Source organism: Serinus canaria, chromosome 19 (assembly GCF_022539315.1).
Source record: "Serinus canaria isolate serCan28SL12 chromosome 19, serCan2020, whole genome shotgun sequence".
Taxonomy (NCBI): domain Eukaryota; kingdom Metazoa; phylum Chordata; class Aves; order Passeriformes; family Fringillidae; genus Serinus; species Serinus canaria.
The window spans coordinates 5,836,850-5,856,173 of NC_066332.1; the positions used below are offsets into that span (position 1 = coordinate 5,836,850).

Here is a 19,324-nt window from a genome sequence, read left to right on the forward strand (position 1 = left end):
ATTCTGTTTGGGGAATGTCAGGCAGGCTGGGGGAGTCTGCGCCTGATGTGCCCAGCCAGGGAGCCCAGCAGGAGAAAAGAACCCTTGAGGAGCTGGATTTCCATCCAGGGCACCCAGGGGGGTGGGTTGAAAGGCTCAGGGTGTGAGTTCACCTCCCCCAGACCCCCCCAGACTGATGGGGCACAGGGGACACAGTAGAGTGACCCTGACTGCCCTTGCCAGCAATGCTGAGCTCAGCTCAGCCGTGGCAGAATCACAGGGGCCCAAAACTTCCCACAGGACACAGCCCCAGGAAACACATGGCAGCAAGCCAAGGAAGAGATGGAAAACCCAAAAGGGGAGAGGATTTGAGGCAGTCCCATCCTCAGCCTCCAGTCACACAGCACATGGGATGCCTGGCTTTCTCCTAAGGGGACAGGAAAAGGGATAATGAATTAATTCAGCCTGGGGAAAAACCTATTAACACATTCCAAAGCGTGGAAAAATCCTCAGTAATTTGGGGCTGAAGTGAGAAAGAGAATTTCCATGTTTTCATCGCCACCAGTGAGTTTTCAGTGGGATCCATCTCCCCTCTTTGATCCTGCCAGCATGAAAGCTGAGGCCAAATCCAGCAATCCCCTCTGCAACCCCAAACACCCACAGGCATCTTAAACACAGCCCTGTCAGGAAACTGGAGATTTGCTTTTAAAAACACAACCCAAACCCAAAGTGTGACATGGAAACAAGCACAAATCCCAACACCACATATCCAGAGGTTGGTTTTATTTGCTGTCAGGTCTCCAAGCCCTCGGGACTCCCTGCAGGCCACGTCACCTTATTGCCATTCAATTCCCATGACAATGTGTGTTTCTCTGGAAACAGTGGAAAGTCCCCTGAGGTTTTGGGCAGATGGAGACCCTGTGTCTGTGTCTGCACGTGAAGGGCTCACTCCCAAGTGTCATGGAGAATGGGAGGAGTGCTGGCTCCCCATCCTGCCAAACCCACAGCTCAGCTGGCATCGGGCACCACCGAAAGCCCTCGGGAAGTACCAGCCCTGGCACCCTGCTTAGGGTCACTCCCTTCTAGGGAGGGTCTAGAAGGGGCAAAGAGGAGGGAAAGAAGCTGCTGGCATCAGGAGGGCACCCTGGAGTGACACCCCAGCACAGCACCCTGCCAGCACAGCAGGGGCAGAGCAGTGCAGAGCTCTGAGCCCAGGCAGAACCACTGCACAAATGGTTTCAGTAAATCATTTGATAAAGCTGAGCCCTGTCTTGCTCAGCACCAATGCCTCAGAATCCCAGCCCTGGGAAGCTGAGGTCCATCCCCCAGCCCTGGGACACCATGGCCCTTTGCAGACAGGACTGGTGACCCTGCCCAGGAGCCAGAGGCGTTTCCAGGTGGGGAGCCTGCCTTGGGAAAGGAATGAGGAATATGCAACCACACTGTCCCTGCGAGCCTGCATGCACAGACATGTCCCTCTGTCCTGCTCACCCTCTCCTCTTCCCCTCCTCCCCCAGTTATTTGTCACCCCTGTTCACCCGGGTGGGTCCCAGGGAGTCAGAAATTCCCTGATCCTGTCTCTTGCAGAGGCAGCGGAGCACAGGCACCTTCTGTGCACACAGTGAGGGATGCCAGGTGAGCACAGCCCAGGAGAACCCACCCAGGCACCCAAAACCCATCCACAGCCAATGCTCCTGCTGCCTGTGGCCAGCAGCTCAGCTGAGCCCCCCTTTTCTCTTCACCCCAAAGAGGCTCCTACACCAAACCCTGCTGCTTTCAGCCCCAAAATCCCACTGTGCTGGGGTCTCCAGGTGGTGCCTCAGCAGAGCACTGGGGTGTGAGCACAGCCCCAACCCTCCATACCTCAGGGTCTGAACAAACAGCAGGGGCAAAGCTCCACATGGACTCAAATTTTTTGTCCAAATGTCTCCTTTCTTTTAGTTTTAAGCAGGAGGCGTTGTCAGTCTGTTATTGAAAACCATCTAAACCCCACAGCAATCAGCAGTGAGACACTTCTCTGCCAGATCGAGGGAAAATGACAGATATCAACGAGTATCAACAAAGATATCAAAAAGTATCACCAAACCCCAGTCCTGGTTTGAAAAACACGTGTAACAATATCCTGAAAGTTAACAGAAGTGGCTGTGCTTGCAGTCTCCATGGCTGATACATTTTTTTCTGTGGTCTGTTATAAAAAATACAGTCCCAAATCCTACAGGTCACCTGGCTGTGGCACACCTGGCTCTGTCCCAGCTGCATCCAAGCTCTGCTGGGTCACTGCTCCACCATCCCACGGCTCCAGCCACCCAGGGGCAGCCAGTCCCTGCCCAACCATCCTCAGACAGGGAGCAGAGTCACACCCAGAGGGATCCAGGCGAGGTAAGGTCCAGACCCCCGTTTCATCCCACCAGGCTGTGCTCAGAACAGGACCTGCTCACTGTTGGCGTCCCAGCAGCCCATCCAGGCCAGCTGCGTGGCCCATTTGCCCGTGGCCACCACCTGCAGCTTAGCCTGGTCGAATTTCCAGTAGCGATCATCCCGAAAGAAGTAGACGGAGCGGTCGCGGTGGGTGAGAGCGCCGGCGGTGCCCGGGGGCAGCCCTGCCCAGTCCCGCAGGCTGCGCGGGTAGTAGGGCTCCAGGGCCAGGGGATCCTCGCCCACCACGAAGTACTTGGCGCCTTTGAAGAGGACGAGCCGCCGGAGCTGCTGGAAGTAGAGCGCGGTGTCCGGGTGCCGAGGCAGCCCCAGGGCGCTGCATTTGCGGGGGAATCCCGACTCCAGCTCGGAGCCCGCGTAGCGCCAGCAGCGGCCACCTGCGGGGACGGCAGGGTTAGAGCACAGCCCAGAGGGGATCCTGGCGAGATGAGCTCCAGGAGAGGTGGACAGACTCGGCCATAGCACCAGCCTTGTGAAGGGTCAGTGACATCCATCCCAACTGGTGACAAGGCTGCCCCAAGGACCAGGCTGGGGGGAAACTGAGGCACAGCTGCTCAGGGGCTTGGCGGTGTGGAAAGGGACCACCAGGGACAGAGCAAGGCCACCACCATGCTGCTTCTGGCAAGCCTGCCCCCTGACCCTGCACAGTGAATGGGACAGACAGAAACACAGCTGACCCTGCAGCCCTGCAGCTGGAACTGTGATGGGGACCGGTGGCTTGGCTGTCCCCACAGCACCCTGTCCCCAACAGGGCAGACAAAAGCCCCTTTCTGCTCACAAGGCGCAGCCTGACGCAGCCCTGGGGAGGACGGAGGGAGCAGGAGGGCTGGGGAGGCAGAGGGGCTTTGGCTCTGACCCAGCTGCAGCACAAAGCCCCTTTTCTGAGCAGGCAGGGACTGCTTTCCATTAAAAGCTGGGGCTGACCCTGGCAGCCAGGCTGCCTGGTTTGACCTTCCTCTCCCCATCTGGCTGCTGGGCAGCTCATGGATGGTATCTCAGCTCCCAGGGCAGCTCATGGATGCTATCTCAGCTCCTCATGGATAATATCCCAGCTGCTGGGACACTTTAGGGATGATATCCCAGTTCCTGGGGCAGCTCAGCCTCCAGGCACAGCACAGAGATCCATGAGCACCATGAAACCCCCACACACTCCCCTGCACCTCGTGTTTTGGGGAGCAGTTTCTCCCCAAGACCCACCACTGCACCAGGACTTGCTTGGACACACCAGTGAGTGCTGCTCTCCTGATGGGGAAACTGAGGCACGAGGAGGTGATGTGGCTGCCAGGGCCATGTGGTTCACCCATGACAGGGCACCCAGCCCAGGGCGCAGCAATGCCCCAGCTCTGCACTGGGAGGGGACACAAACAGGAGTGGGTTGGCTCCAGCCAGAGCTGGACAGCCCCCCTGCAGGCAGGAGCAGTGGCAGCCCCCAGGGCAGTGCCCTGCCTCACCCACCTTTGAAGAAGTAGAACTTGCCACTGCTCTGGGACCAGGCGCAGGCGTCGATGCCGGCGGGGAGGCCGGGCCAGCGTGGCTGCAGTGCCTGGGGCTCGCTGGCATTGCCACTGGCTGACACCACCCAGTAGTGGCTGCCCTTGAAGATGTAGAGGTTGTGATCCCCGTCTGTGAGGCAGAGGGAGGAATGTCATTGAACCACCCTCCACTGCTACCCAGATCCCCTCTCCTCCCTGTGCAGCCCCGTGGTGCTTTGGGGATCCTCGGGGTTTGGATCCTTCCTCCTGCCCTTCCAGCCACCCCTTCAGCTTCCAGGATCCACTGCCTCCCCTCCGGGCATGAGACTGGCCACAGTTCAAGGCTTATCTTGCACAGCTGAGCTCCTGCAGTGATTAATCCTTGCCATGGCCCAAGTTTTGGGGTGTTTTCCCTGCTTCTGACACATTGCTGTGCCCTCAAGGTGCACTGTGCATGAGCGATGCCACCAGTGCCAGTGGACCAGTCAAACCCTCTTTTCCCTCCCCTGGGAGCTGCAGCAGCCCTGGGACAAGGGGCAGGGGTGCAGGTTTTGGGAGGGGGTCACTCTGGCCTGCACCCACCGGCGGTTATGGCGTCGAAGAAGGAGTGGCAGTAATAGGTGCTGAGGCTCCTCTGCTGCCGGTCCCTGCCGTAAAGGTCCGTGTTCCAGTCCTGGAAGTGAGTGAAGACCTTTCCTGGGAGCTGGATGGCCGAGCCCTTGGTGGGCTTTCCTGGGATGGAACAAGGGGTGATGAGTCCAGAGAAGGGGCAGAGAAACAAGCACAGGGCTGGGACTCCCAAGACCCCAAAGACCCCTTGTCCCAATGTCTGGTTCTTATTCCACTCTACCTGATGGTGACAAATATCCCTTGGTACCCCAAAAAACATGCACCAGCAAACAAGTGGGCAGCAAACCCAACCTTCCCTGCCCTGGAGGCCCTGGCACCTGTCCCACCTCTCCAGCATTTTCCTCCCCAGCCACACACAGGAACGGCCCCATGTGGCTGCAGCCCCCTCCCCTTTCAGTGACCTGCTCCCACCCCGGAGCACAACCCTGCAGGAACGCAGGGATACCCAGGGAAGCTGGGCTCACCGTACAAACTCTGGATGGCCAAGATATCATCCCAGCTGAGGACAAAATCCTTGCTGAGCTTCTTGTAGTAGGGTGACATGAGGGCGCTCTTGACGGGCGAGTGCTGCAGCCCCAGCGTGTGCCCCACCTCGTGGGCCACCACGATGAACAGGTTGCGCCCCTTGCCGCTGTGCAGGGACCAGCGCTCGGCGCTGTCAAAGTGCGCTTCTCCTCGCCGGGGGAAGAAGGCGTGAGCCAGGGCACCTCCTGGGGACACCAGAGCCATCAGGGACCCACTGTAGCAGGCACAGGGCCTGCTAGGGCCACGTGGAGGGAAGAGGATTAAAGGTAGGAAGTGCCAAGTCACGGTGAAATAGCAAAGACGTCCCTCTCCTCTGCCTTTCGGACCCCAGCTTATCTCTCTGTAACCCATAGGTCACTTCTCCTCATCCCCAGCTATTGGACAATTTCTGATACCCCTTTACCCTGTATAATGCGCTGGTTTAGCCCATTCTGGTCAGAAGAGCCATCACTGGAACCCTTCACAGACCCCCCAATAAAGACATCAATGTGGAACGCCAGGACTGCCTTCTCCTCTCTCTGTGTCTGCACCTTGCAAGCTGGAGCTGAAGTGACAAAGAGCTGATAATCACTAAAAGAGCTGATATCCCTTAAGCTTGCTAAGGTTGCCAGCAGCTAAGAGCTGCTAGGGGATCCGGGCAGTCTGTCCCCATAAAGGACTGAGCTATCCAGCCCGTGCAGCCTGTTCGGGGGCAAATCCGCTCTCAGCGGGAGGCTGAAATAGACCACGGCACATAATGTCGCCATGGCATTTTAGGAAAAATCCTTTTGCTAGGATTTGTTTCTCCTGAGAAGCTGAGAGGCCTCAGAAATGAAATGTAAACAATAATTATCTGCTGCTGTGGAATGTGGCAGGTGCATCTTTGATTGGTCTCATGTGGTTGTTTTTAATTAATGGCCAATCACAGTCCAGCTGTCTCGGACTCTCTGGTCAGTCACAAGGTTTTATTATCATTCCATTCCTTTCCTTGCTAGCCTTCTGAAGAAATCCTTTCTATTCTTTTAGTATTGCTTTAATATATCATTTTCTTTTAATATAATATATATAATAAAATAATAAATCACCCTTCTGAAACATGGAGTCAAGATTCTCATCCCTTCCCATGTCGGGTTGCCTGCAAATTCCCACAACTGGTGACCCTGAGTGAGGAAAAATTCCACACCGGGTGAGCCCTGAGTGAGGAACATTGCCACAACATGCAGCTCTGCTTTGCCCAAATGTGAGTCAGTTTTAGGTCTTTTTGGAGGAGCCCTTGTTTGGAGGGTGTTGTGGGGCTCCTTGAGGATCATCTCAGCTGCCTTGCTGGCAGACCTCTATTGTGGATATCTTTGCTCCCAACAAAGGGGAGAAAATGATGCATCTGACTCCATCTTATCAGAAGGCTAATTAATTACTTTATTATACTATATTATTCTATATTATATTCCATCTATATTACATTACATCTAAACTGAATCTGCCAAGCACTCCACTGCACTGAACCTCGTGACTGTCAGCCCACAGTCCCAACTCACACACCTGATAGGCCAAGGAAACAAAACACCATCACTTTGGGTAAACAATCTCCATATTGCATTCTACTTTTGCACAAACACAGGCACAGCAAATGAGATAAAAATTGTTTTTCCTTTCTCTGAGGTTCAGAGAATGTGAAACCCAGAAAAATTCTTGGGAAGCTGCGCCTTGCTTTTCTCTGTGAAGAGAAATGTGTCAACAGACCTCAGTTGCAGAGTTGGGAGGGGAGACCCTAAATCAGACAGCAAATCGGACCCCAAATCCGACAGCAAACTGGTACAAACTGGGCTGGAGACCCCGCAGAGCCTCCATCCTCCCCAGCCCACCAGAAGCCCAGCCCTCCTCCCCGCGGGGGAAGAGCCCACGTTACAAAGAGAAGCTTACGAGGGGGAAGCGACCAGCACCTGGCCCATCGAAGGCGTTGTTGAGTCCGTCGTTGTGGTCCCCGTGGAAGAAGGTGAGGCGGATGTCGGCGGGGCCGTCCTGGGTCTCCCAGAAGAGCAGGGAGGACACGTTGCTCCAGAGCTGGAAGGCGGCGCGCACGGCCAGGCGCACGCCGTGCTGCGGCAGGTAGGGCGGGCGGTTCACCACGCGGTACGTCAGGTGCCGCTTGGGCCACCGCCCTCCTGCTGGGGACAAGGACAAGGCCACCGCCGTGGCAGGGAGAAAGGATGAGCAGGGCTCCATCTGTCCCAGATTGCTTCCTTAAAAGCTGTCAGAAGGGACAGAGCACTGATGCTACAAGGACAGCTGGGGACCAGGATGAAGGGGACAAGTGCTGTGACTGCCCCTAAGCAACACAACCCCCCTACCACACAGGAGGGCAAAGATGAGAGCTCACATAGGTGCTGAGCAGCATTGCAGCACCTTCCTCCTCCTCCTCCTCCTCCTCCTCCTCCTCCTCCTCCTCCTCCTCCTCCTCCTCCTCCTCCTCCTCCAGCACCCCTTGGCAGCTGTGGCACCCCAGAGCCCTGGGATTACATTTATCTCGAGGCATCTAGGAGCAGGAAAAAAGCCGTGGGGCCTTGGGGGGCTGTGGGTGCCAGAGCTGGTGCTGAGGCGTAGGAGTGGGGACAGACCTCCAGCATCTACCTCCACTCCAGATGTGCAGGAAAACAGGGGGAACAGAGCTGGCAGCACACCAGGGCTCACTGCTCTGCCTCTGGGCTGAGCCTCCCAGCAAAGCTGGCACACATCCCAGCCCAGCTCTGCTTCCTTCTCCCCATGGCTGGGGACACTCTGGGCTATCTGGTCACACTCCTGGGGACAGAATCAGTTCCCACTGCAGTGATGATCTCCAGCTCCAAAAGGAAACAAGTGAGCTCCCACTCTGCACAGCAAAAGCTAAAAGCTGCCTGGATGGCTGCTGTCCTAGAACAAAGCCTGGCATCCCATCCAGGATGGGATCCCTCCCTCCACAGGAGCAGAGCATCCACCACCAGAGGAGGATGGGCAAGGCTGGCTTAGCAAGGCTGGCTCTTGGGAAGAGGAGAGCTTGGCTTTGCCCCCGTGCTGGGCTCTGGGTGTGCCCCAAGCCAGTAGGATGAGGGACACAGGGGCTGCCCAGGGGAGATCCCGCTGGGAAAGGGGGGATAACAAAGCACTGTGCTGGCTCAGCTGCCAGGGGCTCCTGCTTCAAGCAGGATAACCAGCATAAAACCCTCCCCAGCCTTCCTGGCTGGTGCCACCAGTCCTGCAGGCATCCCCTGTCTCCCATCCAGCCCGTGGGTACAAATGTGGTGCTGTCCCATCCCTGCTGCCTGTGGCATCAGATCACCAGAGCAATAACCACAGTGAGCCCTTTCTGCCCTTTCCTTGAGCCATTGGGCACCTCTTGCCACCCACCCACTTTTGTGATGCCCAAAAAGGAGCCCCATGAGCCACAGGGCACTGCCTGCTCCTGTTTGCCCACCTCCTGCTCTATGCCCTTCCTGCTCTGCTCACTGCCCACGTGTCCTGGGCACAGGATGGCTCCTGCAAGGGACACATGCTGGGGCTTTGGGAGGAAATCCAGAGGCTGGAGGAGGATGACAGGGCTCTCCTGGGGCTGTCCATGGCCAGCCCTGCCAGATGCACAGACAGCCTGACAAGGCACAGAGCCTTTTCTTAATCTCCCCTTCGTTTTTCCCATGTCCTGAGCACAGCTGGCCCCGGGCCTCCTGCACTCTAGGAATCCAGTTTCTCATCTGCAAGCCCAAAGAGAGCTCACAAGGGACAAGAGGCCCAGTCCTGGACACACAGGAGCACAAAAGGATGCTTGGAGCAGAGTTAAACCCCTTAACATGGGTGAAATGACTCTTGGGTCAGGCAGCCAAGTGCTGGCAGGTTTTTGGGTACTGCTGTGTCCCTAATATGCATTAAAGTCCCAAAGGTCAGCAAATCCTGGGGATAATTTCACTGTGTGCCAGCCCCTGCCCTCCAGATCATGCCAGCACAGCTGAGTGTGGGGCCATGGTGACCTGAGTGCTCTCTGGGAGATCTCCTGGCTCCCACAGCAGCAGTAAAACCACCCCAGAGAGCTGAATTCCCCAAAACTGGGAGTCAAACCTCTCATCTCTGCTTTAAAAATCACCTCCAAGCGTGTCCTGGGCTGGATGCTACGCCAGTGGGGCTGCACCTCCCACCCACAGCAGCTTCCCCACCAGTCCAGGATGGGAGAGCCGAGCAGCCCAGACCCCAAACCCCCCCGGGAACCGCGGGGCCGGTGCTCACCGTGCTGTGCCGTGCGCCGGCGGCGCCGGGTGGGCGGTGCCCCGGCAGCGCGGCCGTGCCCATCATCCGTGCCACACCTGGGCAGAGCCATCTGATGGAGGGTGGGGGCATCCAGCACCCCGCTGGGAGGGAGGTGGGTCACCCGCTGGAAATCCCTGCGGGAGGATGGGAGACATCAGCAGCCACATCCAGAACCCCCGTGGTGGGATTTGGGGGTGTTTGTGCCCGGGGTTTTGGGATGTTTGTGCTGAGGGTTTGGGGATGTTTGTGCCAGGGATTTGGGTATGCTTGTGCCAGGGGTTTGGGGATGTTGGTCCTGGATGTTTGGGGATGTTGGTGCTGAGGGTTGGGGATGTTTGGGCTGAGGGTTTGGGTATGTTGGTGCTGGATGTTTGGGGATGTTTGTGCCGGGGGTTCGACCTGACCCAGGATTTTCACCCCACAAGCTTCACACCCCAGCATCAGAACTTCATCCAGTTGGTAAAACAAGAAGAATTTGGCTCTGCAACCACAGCTGACCTGTGGTCACGTCCTAGCAGGTCAAAGGAGTCTAAAAATGGAGCTTAAAAATGCCTTTTCCCGTTTTTAATCCCAGTTATTTGACTTCGCATTTAATTTTGCATTTGGCTTTGTGCAAGGTCAAGCCCGGGATGCTCCCAGAAGTGATGTCCTTAGGAGAAGCCCAGGCAGGAGCTGGCAGCTCTCCCCCCCTGACATCTCCCAGCCGTCCCCAAGCTCGGCCTCCCGCAGATTTTATTGCAGGCGAGCTCCGGGCCATAAAAGGCGAATAAAGCAGCGAGAGCCGGGTGCCAGCAGCCGGCACCCAGCTGCGGGACCGGGCACGGACCCGCCTCTCCAAAAAGGACTGGCTGTGCTTTAGCATCAGACCGTGAGACACAGAGCCTCCAGCTGCAAAAAGACCCCTCTGGCTGCAAAAAAAAAATCCCCTCGGGGTGCTGGCAGCATCGCTGCAGCTGGAGTGCAGCGTTGGATAAAAGGCTCCTACCTCAGCGCCGCGGTGAACTCGGCGGGGCTGTGCCTGCCGGCCCCCGGCTCCCTGAAGTAGCCGTATTTCTCCAGGAAGAGCTGCAAGAAAAAATGGGAAAGGTGCAGCTCAGAGCACGTGTTGGCTTGGGAAGGGAGAGGAAAAGGAGATGAGGTGGCAAACAGTGTTGAAACCCAAACTGCCCGCTTGTTTTGCTTTGCAGTGGTTTGTTTGTCAGGAGAAGCCACAACAGCTCTGCCCAGGGTTTACCATCCAGCCTGCACTTGCCATTCCCCAGCCACACCGGGATAACCCCACCCTCACAAGTGCAAAACCCAGCAGCAGCTCGGGATGGGCATGCAGGGATGGAGGAGCACCCTGGGGATGGGATGGCTTGGAGCCCTCTGAGAGTATCTGCAGAGGAGAAGGGATCTCATCCTTTCCCCCTGTGCTTGTATTTCCATAAAATTCTCCTCCAGAAGCACAAAATCACCAGTTACATGTGAGGGTGCAGGGGGAAGATGCCAGTGGTGACATCACTGCAGGTGAAATGTGTGTGCCAGCCCCAGCTCCCTGGAGTAGCTGTATTTCTCAAGAAGAGTTGCAAGAAAAAACGGGAAAGGTGCAGCCCAGAGCACGTGTTGGCTTGGGAAGGGAGGGGAAAAGGAGATGAGGTGGCAAACAGTGCTGCAAACCCAAACTGCCCGCTTGTTTTGCTCCTGGGAGCTCTGCACCTCAAGCAGCCGTGCCCATACAGGTTCCTGTGCGTCTCCTCCCCATCATTTTATTTGGCTCTTGGGGTTTTTGGCCACGAGGGAGGCGTAGGAGGAAAGAGAGAGATCAAAAACCTCTGCTGCCATCCCATCCGCAGCCAGAGGCGACCAAACCCTCAGCTCTGATGGCCCCGGCTCCAGGCAGGGATCCAATCAAGGCCGGAGTGCCCAGGGCGGGGTGAGCTGGGGCCGGGCTCAGCCTCCCCCATCCCCACGCAGGATGTGCTGCTGCAAAGTGGGTGCAGTTTGCTTTGCCAAAACCATTCTTCTTCTTATCGGCCGCTGACACGGACGGAGATAGCCTCTCTGAACTTGCTCCAGCACTTAAATTGTATGTTAAAGAAAATAAACGGCTCGGGCTGCTCCCGGGCTGCTTTTGGAGGAGTTAATAGCCGGGGTCACAGGAATGCTCCACGCCCGCCTGCCCCGCCGCCAGGGATGTCTGCGGGAGACAAACAAGCTGCCCAGCATCCTGTTAGTGCAGCAGAGCCGAGTTACAGCAATGAATAATAATCAGAATAAAAAGTGAAAGTGGCGGCTTCCCCTCCCCGCATCCCGAAGGAGCGGTGTGCTGAGCACCGGGAATGCCACGGGATGGCCCAGAGAGCACGGCTGGTGCCCTCTGGGGTCTTTTAAAGCTCTTTCCCCACCCCGGCTCATCTCGGCCGGGCAAAGGAAGGGGTTGGAGTGATGATCTCCACTCAGCGCTGCTCCTGATTTTATGTGACCTAGTTCTCCTTGATGTCCCTGCAGAGGAGGCAGCAGCTCCTCCAGGGCCTTGTCACCTGGCAAGGAGCAGGAATGGTTTGTGGATGTGGCAGTCCCGAGGTGTGCCAGGGCCTCTCCCTCTCCTCCTCCTGCCCAGACCTTCTTCTTGCCATGAACAGTCATCCTCATGTCATCCCCAAACACGTCACCCCCGTGTGGGCAGGCACACCCACGTGTGCTCTGCAGCCCTCATCTCCTCCAGTTTCATCTCCTCCAGTTTCATCTCCTCCTTTACACCCCCTCTACCTGGAGCATCCCCCTCTGGCAGAGGACCAGCACAGATTCCTGCCTGGACACGCTCTTTACCCAGCCCCACACAAAGAATTTGGCTGGTTTTCCCACCCAAGCTGCCTGTCTCAGCTGGAGGCACCAGCAGCTCATCCCAGCAGTGCCAGGCTGCAGCAGGAGGAGCCTGAGCATGGCCAGAGTCACCCAGACACCTCACAGTGGTCAGTGAGTCAGGGTAAATCAGGCAAGTGCCACAGTGGCAGGCAGAGCATTGGTTTGTTTGTCAGGAAAAGCCACAACAGCTCTGCCCAGGGCTTACCATCCAGCCTGGACTTGCCATTCCCCAGCCACACTGGGATAACCTCACCCTCACAGGAGCAAAACCCAGCAGCAGCTCGGGATGGGCATGCAGGGATGGAGGAGCACCCTGGGGATGGGATGGCTTGGAGCCCTCTGAGAGTATCTGCAGAGGAGAAGGCATCTCATCCTTTCCCCCTGTGCTTGTATTTCCATAAAATTCTCCTCCAGAAGCACAAAATCACCAGTTACATGGTGAATCACCAGTTAGAGGGGGAAAATGCCAGTGGTGACATCATTGCAGGATAAATGTGAGCTGAACACCTGGATGGAAAGTCCTGGCTCTCGCATCAGGGTCTGAACCTTTTCTAACACAATTTTGCATTCACTCAGCACAACCTGAAGCCCTTTCCTTGCCTGTAACCCAACACAATCCCATCATTAAAGCGTGAAAATGGTTTTTCCTCACCATGATCTCATGGAGGCTTGAAACCCCATCTGGACACATCAGGGTGCACAATGAAAAAAGCAACCCCTGTCCCAGCAGCTGCTCTTGAGCAGCACCAGGCACAGAGGCCACTTGGCTTTATCATTCCTGCCCAGAGCTCCTTGAGCTTTGCAGGCCCAAGCAAAGCAGCATTTTCTCTGTGGTTTCTGGTCCGTGCCACATGGAGGTTCTCACACACAGGCACCAACTCTCCAGCTGCAAAACCACCAGGAGAAATTCTATTGTGTTTTCCAGACACATCTGCTGTCAGCTAAGGGTGATGGTGGTCCTGGAAACACAGAGCTGCAGGAGAGGGATGTGCTGATTTCTGCCAGGTATTTAGCCAAGCACAGAGCATACAAATCCGGGGAATTTTGGGGATCCAAGAGCCCTATGCCACAGTGTCCTGTGCCCAAACCAGTGCTCAAGGCTCCCCCAGCACTGCACAACCCCCCAGAGCCCAGCCAGGCTCTGGCAGGGCTGGCTGGAATCTGGCACCAGCCCATTCAACCTCTCCAGAGGCTGCAATGCAAAGTCTGGCAGTGCTGGGAAAACCCCCTCCCTCCTGCCCCAGCCGGGGAAATGCTCTTTTCCATACAATGGGAAAAGAAAAACAGCAGGAAACCAAGAGAAGCATTAATATGAAATATGCCCAGCTCCCCCTCTGCACGAGGGAGGGAGAGGAGCACGGGTCTGGCTGGGGCAGAGAACCTCCGGGGACAGTGGGAGGAGGCTGGGGGAGACAGAGGGGCCCTTCCCATCTCAGGGCTCTGATGTGGAGCCTGTTACAACCCTGGAAATCATCTCTGCCTTGGCTAAAGCCAAGGAAACACCTTGCCCTCCACCACAGGCATCCCGGGTGGAAGACAGCCAGCGGCAAACACAATTAGCCCTCCCTGCCTGGAAGCCGGGATAACGAGAGTGCCGAGACAGCAGGATCGGCTCCTCCCCTGCAGCCATGCCGCTGCTGGCCCCTTCCACCAGCTGAGTACGGGAGAAGCCTCACACAGCTCCTGCTGACCGTGGTCCCTCTCTTCCGCCGGGTACAAACCCCATCCCTCCCCTCCATCCCCGGCAGGGCAGGGAAGAGATCCCATCCTGCCAAAGGCCAGGCCAAGAAGTGTTTATAAGGTGTTGTAATTAGGAAATAGTTGGCTTCTGATTGTGCTGGTGTGGATTGTAGCATCTATATTGTCTCACCCTTCACATGAGACTGAAAATAGAATAAAAGTTTTTAGAACACCTCTCAGTTGCTCCATCTCTGGGTCAGAAAAGGGTTCAATCTCACACCGGTATTTTGTGTCATGGTTACAGGTGGTGCCACCACAAGCTGCACCTTTAAAGTATTTTGTTTCAAAACCATGAGACAGCCCAGGTGGATCCTAAACCCTGGTTCCAGCATCCCCCAGGCTCATCCCACATCATCTCACGGCCAAAATGAGCACAAAGCCTTCTGCTTTTCAGCCTCAGTTTCCCCCAGCACACACACCAGCAGAGCTGGCCCGGGGCGTGTTTTGGCGTGGTCACAGAGGGAGCAGCGGCTCCTCCTGCCCATCGGCTCCCTGCTGCCTGCCAGCTGCCTCCAGGAGATGTCACAGCAATTAAAACGCTCATTTGCTTCCGCTCATCCCTGCAAAGCCTCAGGCAGAGCCCCCGCGCCGCTTTTGTTTAAGTGTGTGTGTAAGTATCTCTATAAATATTACATCTATGGACGCGGGGAGACACACGAGAAGGGACATTAGCGAGCACAGAGCCTGGCTGTCCTCCCGCTGGAAAGGCAGGGAAGCCTCAGCTGATTCCCTGCACTGGGGATGGAGCCTGGTGAAAGCCCCAAGCATCCCATCCCATCCCATCCCATCCCATCCCATCCCATCCATTCCCATCCCATCCCATCCCATCCCTGGCTGCTGGGATTCTCCTGCTGCACCCTGGAGGAATCTCCTGTCCCAGCTACCACTCCTAAAATCTACTTTAGCAGCAAATAATCCACTTGCCACTGAAGATGTGGAGTTGGGGTCTTCTAAACTCCTTTTATTTCCCCACTCCATCTTGTAAAGCTGAGGAGCAGTAAGCCTGGTCTAGCTAAAACCCCTCCTGGTTTCACTAACTGGATGTGGCTTGGAGCAACTTGGACTAGTGGAAGGTGTGGCAGGGGGTGGAATGGGAGGAGATTTAAGGTCCTCCCAAGCCGAACCAACCCATGAATCAGTGCTAACTCTGCAGCACCCCACACCTGATGGGCTGCACCACCAAAACTGCGGAACGCGACCCAAAACTCTGGGGGAATCCAGGGAAGAACCTCGGGCTTGGCCAAACCTTCCCCTGCGAATACCAGAGCGGCTGACAAACCAGTTTGGTCACGCAGCCTGGTTGTGTTGTGGTGTCGGAGGAGAGAAAGGAAACGAGTCCTGCGCTCCACCGTCTGGGAGCGGGGGAAGGCGCCGGCCCCACTCCGGCCCCACGGCCCCTGCCCGGCGGGCGAGGTTTGCCCGAACAAGCGGGGATTGTTTTGGGGGAGAAGCGGGAAGAAAGGCGAGCTGTTCGTGCTGCGGTGACTCACGGGGTGGAAATCACACCGGGGGATCGCCGGGGCACCCGGAGCCGCTCGCCACATCCGCGCCGGCGGCAGCGGCTCCGAGACGCGGGCTCGGGGGGATGCAGAGCCCGGCCATGCCTCAGAGGGGGAATTCCTTCTCCTCTCCACCTCTCCCTCCATCCTGCTGAGGCTGAACAGCAGGGATTTTTTACAGGAAGGAGGATTTCTCCACCTTGTTTCAGAAGGAAGATGTGGGATGCACTGTGCCCCGGCTGAGCTCCCAGCCCCACCGGGTCTGCGTGGTGCCTCCCTCCATCCAGCTGTGCTCCGTCCTGCATCCATCCCAACAGCATCCTGCTCCTAAAGCAGCTCAGAAATGCTGGAGCATTTCCCAGCCCAGAGCCCGAAATCTGAGACCTTGGTTTGATAAGGGGAAGAATATTAAATAGCATCCACATACTGCAAGATGGGAAGGAGAAGCGCAGGACAGGGGGAAAAAATTGGAAAATAAATTCCTAAATTAGAATTATTCAGTCTGTTAGCCCAGCTCTCTGTTCCCATTCCCTGTTTTTCTCAAATTTCTCCTCAGTTTTTATGTCACCTGGAGCTTCTCACACAAATCTCTGTAGGGACTTCATTGTCCTTTGTCCAGCACCTCATCGTGCTCCTAACTCCCCCCACGGGCTGAGATCTCACATTTTACACAATTCCCCCGGGATCAGGGAATTTTGGGCATAACCAGCCCCAGGCTGCTGTCTGAGCACAGCCCAGCCAGACACAGCTCTGCCAAACAATGTGCTCTCTTACACTGGGCCCTCTCCTATCTGTAGATGATAAGATAATTTCACATACAAATGTTTCAAATTAAATTTTCGAATTTTCCTTATTTTTTAAATGTAGTTTTGTTGGTTTTTTGTTTTTTTTTTTAACTGCAGTTGGTACAGATGCAGTGAAAACATGGACACCAGCCAGGAAAAGCACACAACTGGACATTTGACAGTCTTATGCATCTAAGTTTACACAACATATTGTTGCTAACTGTGCCTTTTTAAAAAGAATAATAAAAAAAAAGTTTTAGAGGCAAAGCCTGGAAGTGCTCTGAAAGCCACAAATCACCAGAACTATTTGATGTTATGTGAGAATTTCAGCTTCCTCCTGAAAGAAAATTAACTGCTCCATTTATTTAGACAAGTTCCACACCCCAGTCTCTGCATTTCCATTGTGTGTGTGCTGTCCCCAAGTCCCTGGGCAGCACAGCACATACCCTTGGGGAAACTGAGGCAGGGAGACTGGAAGGTCACTTGCCCAGCACCGCCTCAGGAGGGATCTGCCACAATCCTGGGATCTGTTCTGAAGCTTCTCAAGGGAAAAGAACTCAGAAGTCACCAATGAGGGGTGGAAAGGCAGTTTGGGTTGTTAAACCAGTTCTTCCCAATCAGTTGGTTTTCTTTTAAAGTTAATTTTGAATTATTGGTTTCCTGAGCATTAAAATCTTTGCAGATTTATTTTCTCCAGGTGGTATGAGGGGCTGGCCTGAGGTTTGTGCACAGTGGGAAAAGCACAGCTATTAATGACCTCTCTGAAGCAGCATCTCCCAGCAGAAGGAGCCTGCACATCAAAACAAGCCTCTGAGCCCTTTTCCTCTCAGAGCATGTGCTCAAAATCCCAATGAATTCACCAGGACTTGCTGGCTGGGGTTGAAAATTAAGCATTTGTACAAATGTACACTGGATCTGGGCCTAAACAACAAAGAAAAATCCTCAATATGAGCTTTGTTCACCAGCCAAATCTCACACCTTGTCCTCCCAAAACAAACAGGAATGGATGGTGGCACAGGGTGACAATGACAGCAGGACAAACAGAAGAAATCCAAACAGAGATGATGGGGACAGCCCTGGGGAGAGGCAGGCAGGGGAAGGGCTGGATTTTGTCCCCTGCTGGGGATGAAATGCTGGGAGATGAGAAGGTTTGCAGGTGCTCATCACCTGTGGGGACACCTGGACATGGGCTGGGAGAGCTGGGGTTGTTCATCCTGGACAAGAGAAGGCTCCAGGGACACACAGAGCCCCACCCAGTGCCTAAAGGGGCTCCCAGAGAGCTGGAGAGGGACTTTGGGCAAGGGCAAGGACAGATAGGACAAGGAGGAATGGCTTTAACCTGAAATAGGGCAGACATTGGGAAGGAATTCTTCCCTGTGAGGGTGGGCAGGCCCTGGCACACCAGGGATAATGGGCACACCAGGGACTGAGTGACACCTGGGGCACGGACACACCTATGGTACTGGCACACCGGAGACATGCACACCCAGGGCAAAGACACACCCATGGCATGGGCACACAGGGACATGCACACACCTGGCGGGACATGAGCACACCAGGGACAGTCACATCATAGAGCGTGGGCACACCTATGGCACAAGCATAGGGACATGGGCACGCCTAGGGCATGAACTCGGTGGGGACAGGCACAGCCGGGGCACGGGGACGTGGGCACAGCAGGGGCACACACACCGGGGACACGGACACACGGGTACACACACAGCTGGGGCACGGGGACGTGGGCACACCAGGGACACGGACACCGGGGACACGCACACCCCTCCACGGCCACACGGGACACGCGCACCCGGGGACGCACAGCCAGGACACGCTCCCGCCCTCCCCACCGCTGCCGCTGCCGGTGCCGGTGCCGCTCGTACCTCTGCCTGCCGCCGCTGTCCCGGGCCCGGTGCGGGCTGCGCGGCCGCCAGCAGCCCCAGCGCCAGGGCGGCTCGCAGCGGCGCTGCCATCCCCGCTCCGCTCCGCTCCGCTCCGCCGCCCCCAGCCGCCTCTCCCCGCCCCGGCTCCGGGGGCGGCCCCAGCCCCGGCTCCGGCCGAGGGCCGGGCTCCGCCGGCAGCACCGAGCGGAGGGGCTGGCCCTGCTCGGCCCCCCCCCCGTGGGATGACCCACCGGGGGATGACCCCTGTTCCCCAGGAGCATCCCCTGCCGGTGCGTGTCTCCTTCCGCCAGGTGGGACGGTGGCTCTGCCCGGTTTGAAGCTGTGGAAAAGAGGAGAAAGCAACTCCAGCTTTTCCGAACCCTGTGTTCATCCATGGCCCGGCACAGCTCAGCAGCACAGAAGGCCGGCCAGCAGCGCAGCCCCTCTTCAGGGCTCTGGCAAAATCCACATATTAGGGCAGTGCTCTCTCAAGCTTTACACAGCAGCCACACACTCAGGGTTTTGGTTTACACACTCAGGGCTGTGGGTTGCACACTGGGGCTGTGGGTTACACTCTTGCTGCTTAAATTCCTTCCCAGGCACGGGACATGGTGGCCCGTGGGCAGGAAGGGGCTGTTTGCTGCACCCGTGTCAGTGTCTCAGCTCTCCTGCAGCTCACAGAGCTGATGATGTTGAGGGTTGCAGTTACAAGTCAACAGCTCTGTTTACTCACAGCAGTATTTTGTTCGACTATTTTGTTTTAATTTGACTAAAGCAAAAGGATGTTTTGATTCTGCTTTGGTTCAAGGAAAAAAATAGGATGTGACTTGTATCTGCTTTTGTTTTCATGCCAGCTTCAACCCCACACCTATTTTAAAGCTCCCAGGTTCCTTCCTCCACTTTTTAATCATGCCAAAACCTGAAGTTACAGAAGCATCTGTTGAGTGCAGCTTGAAGAGAGTTGCAGAGAGCCTGTGACACTTTGCTTTACAGCTGGACAGGGATGCAGGGAGAGGAAGAAGGATTTGAAAGAGAGAAAAAGTGATCCACATAACATGGAAAAATAGGGGAGTCACTGAGCTACATGATAAAAAATATGGGAGAAATGAAGGTTTTGTGGCTGGGCCAGTAAGAACCGACTGAGGAGCTGCTGGAGAGCACAGTGGGCAGTTGGCACAGCCTGAGGGATGGTGTGAGGGGAATACTCAGCCCTGGCAGGAGGGAGAGCCAAGGGATGGCCGCTCCTCACACAGGTCAGCCTCACGCTTCCTTTCAAAACAAGA

The 19,324-nt window shown here is 56.0% G+C and overlaps 1 protein-coding gene across 1 annotated transcript; it reads right to left on the reverse strand.

The window, feature by feature from the left end:
- Window positions 1–747: 747 nt before the first annotated feature.
- MMP28 (matrix metallopeptidase 28) lies at window positions 748–18,131 on the reverse strand. The gene is made up of 8 exons (XM_030233291.2): window positions 18,042–18,131; window positions 10,276–10,355; window positions 9,270–9,424; window positions 6,962–7,183; window positions 4,982–5,227; window positions 4,470–4,619; window positions 3,871–4,038; window positions 748–2,792 (listed from the first exon to the last, which is right to left on the reverse strand). The coding sequence occupies exons 1-8, from the start codon at window positions 18,129–18,131 to the stop codon at window positions 2,398–2,400; spliced, it is 1,506 nt and encodes a 501-aa protein (XP_030089151.2). The 3' UTR covers window positions 748–2,397.
- Window positions 18,132–19,324: the final 1,193 nt, after the last annotated feature.

Coding starts and splice junctions, on each gene's coding strand:
- MMP28 (XM_030233291.2), bottom strand. CDS start 18,131: ATGGCAGCGCCGCTGCGAGCCGCCCTGGCGCTGGGGCTGCTGGCGGCC. Junction 5,228..6,961: donor CAACGCCTTCGATGGGCCAG/GTGCTGGTCGCT, acceptor TGGTGTCCCCAG/GAGGTGCCCTGGCTCACGCC. Junction 2,793..3,870: donor CAAGTTCTACTTCTTCAAAG/GTGGGTGAGGCA, acceptor CCGTCCCCGCAG/GTGGCCGCTGCTGGCGCTAC.